The sequence below is a fragment of the Apodemus sylvaticus genome, chromosome 1, assembly GCF_947179515.1.
Source record: "Apodemus sylvaticus chromosome 1, mApoSyl1.1, whole genome shotgun sequence".
In the NCBI taxonomy this organism is placed as follows: Eukaryota; Metazoa; Chordata; class Mammalia; order Rodentia; family Muridae; genus Apodemus; species Apodemus sylvaticus.
Genome location: NC_067472.1, coordinates 64,587,026 through 64,590,588, shown reverse-complemented (window position 1 = coordinate 64,590,588; position 3,563 = coordinate 64,587,026). Strand labels below are relative to the sequence as shown.

Sequence of the window (3,563 nt, the reverse complement as noted above, 5' to 3'; positions counted from 1 at the left end):
AGTTGATGGAGGAACAGGGGGAGGGAAGAGGGCTTATGGGACTTGCGGGGAGTGGGGACCCAGAAAATGGGAAATCATTTGAAATGTAAATAAAGAATACATCGAATAAAAAAAAAAAGAAAAGGAAACTGGAAATAATGAAAATGACAAGAAACCAGATATTACAAAACTGCTGAAGACATTGAGAACATGAGTTGTAAGGATGGGGAAGCTACAGTTGCACACATTGAGGATCAGTTGGATTAGAGGGGTAAAGAGGATAAAGAAGACCACTCTTGGCTCATGGAGCAGGACTCTCATGGGGATCTATAAAGGGCATAGACTACACATACAAAAATGAGTCAGAGAGGTAAAGCTATGCTCCTTAGAAAAGGTATCTTGAGATACTGAATAGCTGAGGATGAATTACTGATTAAAGAAATTGAAAATACAAAGAAACATCTGTAGACAGTGGTGATGACTTCAGCTGTGGTTGTGTGGATTTCGATGTTCATTGTGGTTCACTGAGACAGAAAAGCCCCATGAGTTGTTTAGGTTCACAGGGCAAAGTTTTGAAAAATGTTCTCTGTGGTCATAGACTGGATATGGGTTAGAGTCAGAACAGGTCCAAGTACAGAAGACACCAATAACAGTAATTAATCCAGAAAATACATGGCTACTTCGTCATGGGGATGCCAACATCTGGTTGGGATGGCTAGGTGGGCAAGCACTCTAGACATCAGAAGTGACAAAGTGTCTGTCAGCTAAGGAGGCCAAGTGTGGAAGTAAACAAAAGGATAATAGTCATCTCAGTGTGTCTATCTAAAATTATCATGTTGAGAATAGGAGCTGTGAAAGTAAGGGGTACAGCTGGGTCACCAAGCACTGTCCCCAGAGCATAGGGCTTAATGGCGATGGAGAAGGAAAGCCTACACAGGTGCTGAGTAAAGGATATTTCACTCTTTTCACCTGAGCAAGATGAGGGGAGAGCAGGTGTTCCCCTTGATTCAAAACTTTGAGGTGAGAAATATAAGGAAATAAAATATATGTGGTTTTCCAATACTGCAGTACATACAAGAAAAACTAGAGACTTCCATGAAGGAAATACAGTCATTTCTTCCCTTTTTGATTGCAGACAATTTGAATCCAGATGTTGAACTGGTAAACTGCAATATTTTCTCTGAACCTGACAGACACAGCAGTAGACACCATACACCATGATGATGTTGAGTCTCAACCAGACAGAAGTGACAGAGTTTATACTGGAAGGGTTCTCAGAGCACCCTAGACTAAGACCGTACCTCACAGGCTTCTTCCTGTCCCTCTACACAGTGGCTCTAATGGGCAACATTTTGATCATTGCTTTGGTCAGCTCAAGCACTGGGCTCCACAATCCCATGTACTTTTTCCTGTGCAACCTGGCCACCATGGATATTGTCTGCACCTCCTCTGTGATTCCCAAGGCCCTAATTGGCCTAGTGTCTGAGGAAAACACCATCTCCTTCAAGGGATGCATGACCCAGCTCTTCTTCCTTGCATGGTCAGCATCCTCTGAGCTGGTGCTGCTCACAGTCATGGCCTATGACCGCTATGTGGCCATCTGCTTTCCCCTGCACTACAGCTCTAGGATGAGCCCACAGCTGTGTGGGGCCCTGGCCATGGGTGTATGGTTCATCAGTGCTGTGAATGCATCTGTGCACACTGGTCTGATGACACGGCTGTCATTCTGTGGACCCAAGGTCATCACCCACTTCTTCTGTGAGATCCCCCCACTCCTCCTGCTCTCCTGTAGTCCCACATATGTAAACAGCGTTATGACTCTTTTGGGAGATTCCTTTTTTGGAGGCATCAACTTCATACTAACTCTGTTATCCTATGGCTGCATCATTGCCAGCATCCTGCGCATGCGTTCTGCTGAGGGCAAGAGGAAGGCCTTTTCTACCTGCTCATCCCACCTCATTGTGGTCTCTGTGTACTACTCATCTGTGTTCTGTGCCTATGTCAGTCCTGCTTCCAGCTACAGCCCAGAAAGAAGCAAAGTTTCCTCAGTGCTGTACTCGGTCCTCAGCCCAACCCTGAACCCCCTCATCTACACACTGAGGAACAAGGATGTCAAGCTAGCCCTGGGCAGAATATTGGCCTCCTTTTCACATTAAGTGGAGATGTGTAGGCTGTTCTCCTGGTCTGTGATGTTCCTAAACATACTTTCTTAAGAGCAGCTTCATAGAGCATAGTTCATCTTGCTCTGTTTTCGCAAACCTTTCTCTAATCCAAGGACTGAACAATTCCACTCACTGTAACCTCAAAAACAATAAAATTCTTACTGGCATTGTACACAAAGCACTTAAGCTTTATTTCCTGATAAATACAAACCATTTCAAAAGTGAACTAAAATTTATCTAAATAAAGGTGTCATGTTCCTGGACTGGAAGTTTTTCAGTGAGTGTCAACGGTGATTGACACAAAACAAGAGCATTTCATGTAGGGACTCTCCGTAAACATTACAGGTGCTTGTTTCAGAGCTGGGGCTAATAAATCTAAACTTTATAAGGAAACATAGGAGGCCAGCATGACCACAGTGTCTTAGGGAAACCAAAGTTGCATGTCTTAGATTCTCCATTTCACTTTCCTACGAGCTCTGAGAGTCAGATAGCATGAATAAAGAGGTAATCTATAGAATAGAGAGTAATTTTAAGTTTCAAAATGAAATCAAATATGTCACAGCATACTTATGACAATGAAAACAATAAAGTTTCATGGAAAAGATAAACAATTTCCACTGAAGAGATTTGGAGAAACTAGATTAATGACTACATGCAAATAGTAGAGTAGAAGTCTTATTCACACTATAAATAAAAATTAACCAAAAATATATCATAGGCAACAAGGCTAGGTTAAAGCATTCTTACTCATACATCATTTAATCATCTTGTTGTCCTTTTCTGCATCTCTTCTAAGGTCCTAACTACTTACTTACCTACACACCATATACACACACCTCTCTTTCTCTTGCAAACAAAATGCACAAAATCCAAGCCAATAAAACAAAATAATACCAAAACAGAACAAAGGCACATGCAGAAAATTAAGTCCTTTGTACATTGACCAATTACCCCTGACTCAAACATTTGAGAACAACGAGGAGGTGGTAAAAGGAAGGAAGAGGATAGAGAAGTGTATCTGAGGTGACTGTTGAAAGAATGGTGCGATGACAACTCAGTGGAGAAAGGGCAGCTTCTGCAAGAACTGCAGCTGAAAAGATGCTGTATCCTTTTCATACTAAACACATTCTTTATCAACTTACTTCATTATTCTTCCTAAATACTATACCATAACAGAACTTGTGATGCAAACTATGTATGTTGTATTAACCAAGTCTTCATCTTGACAGATAAGTATACTTTCAATGAACTTATTATAATGCATGGATTCAGAGGCCTCAGTCCATGCCCATTTGGATCTTTGTTTTGGCCTGTTGTGAGGCAGAGCCTTGAAGCAGTGGGAGTGTTATGGAAATCTTTCTTCCCATGATGGCAGCACAGAACACATGAAAGAACACTCCTGTCTTCAACCGGCTTTCTCCT

General features: G+C 41.9%; 1 protein-coding gene across 1 annotated transcript; it reads left to right on the top strand.

Annotated features, from left to right (window-relative positions):
* The first annotated feature begins 1,196 nt into the window (after positions 1–1,196).
* On the top strand, positions 1,197–2,135 carry LOC127678706 (olfactory receptor 13A1-like). The gene has a single exon (XM_052173861.1). It carries the CDS (start codon positions 1,197–1,199, stop codon positions 2,133–2,135), a length of 939 nt encoding a protein of 312 aa, XP_052029821.1.
* Positions 2,136–3,563: the final 1,428 nt, after the last annotated feature.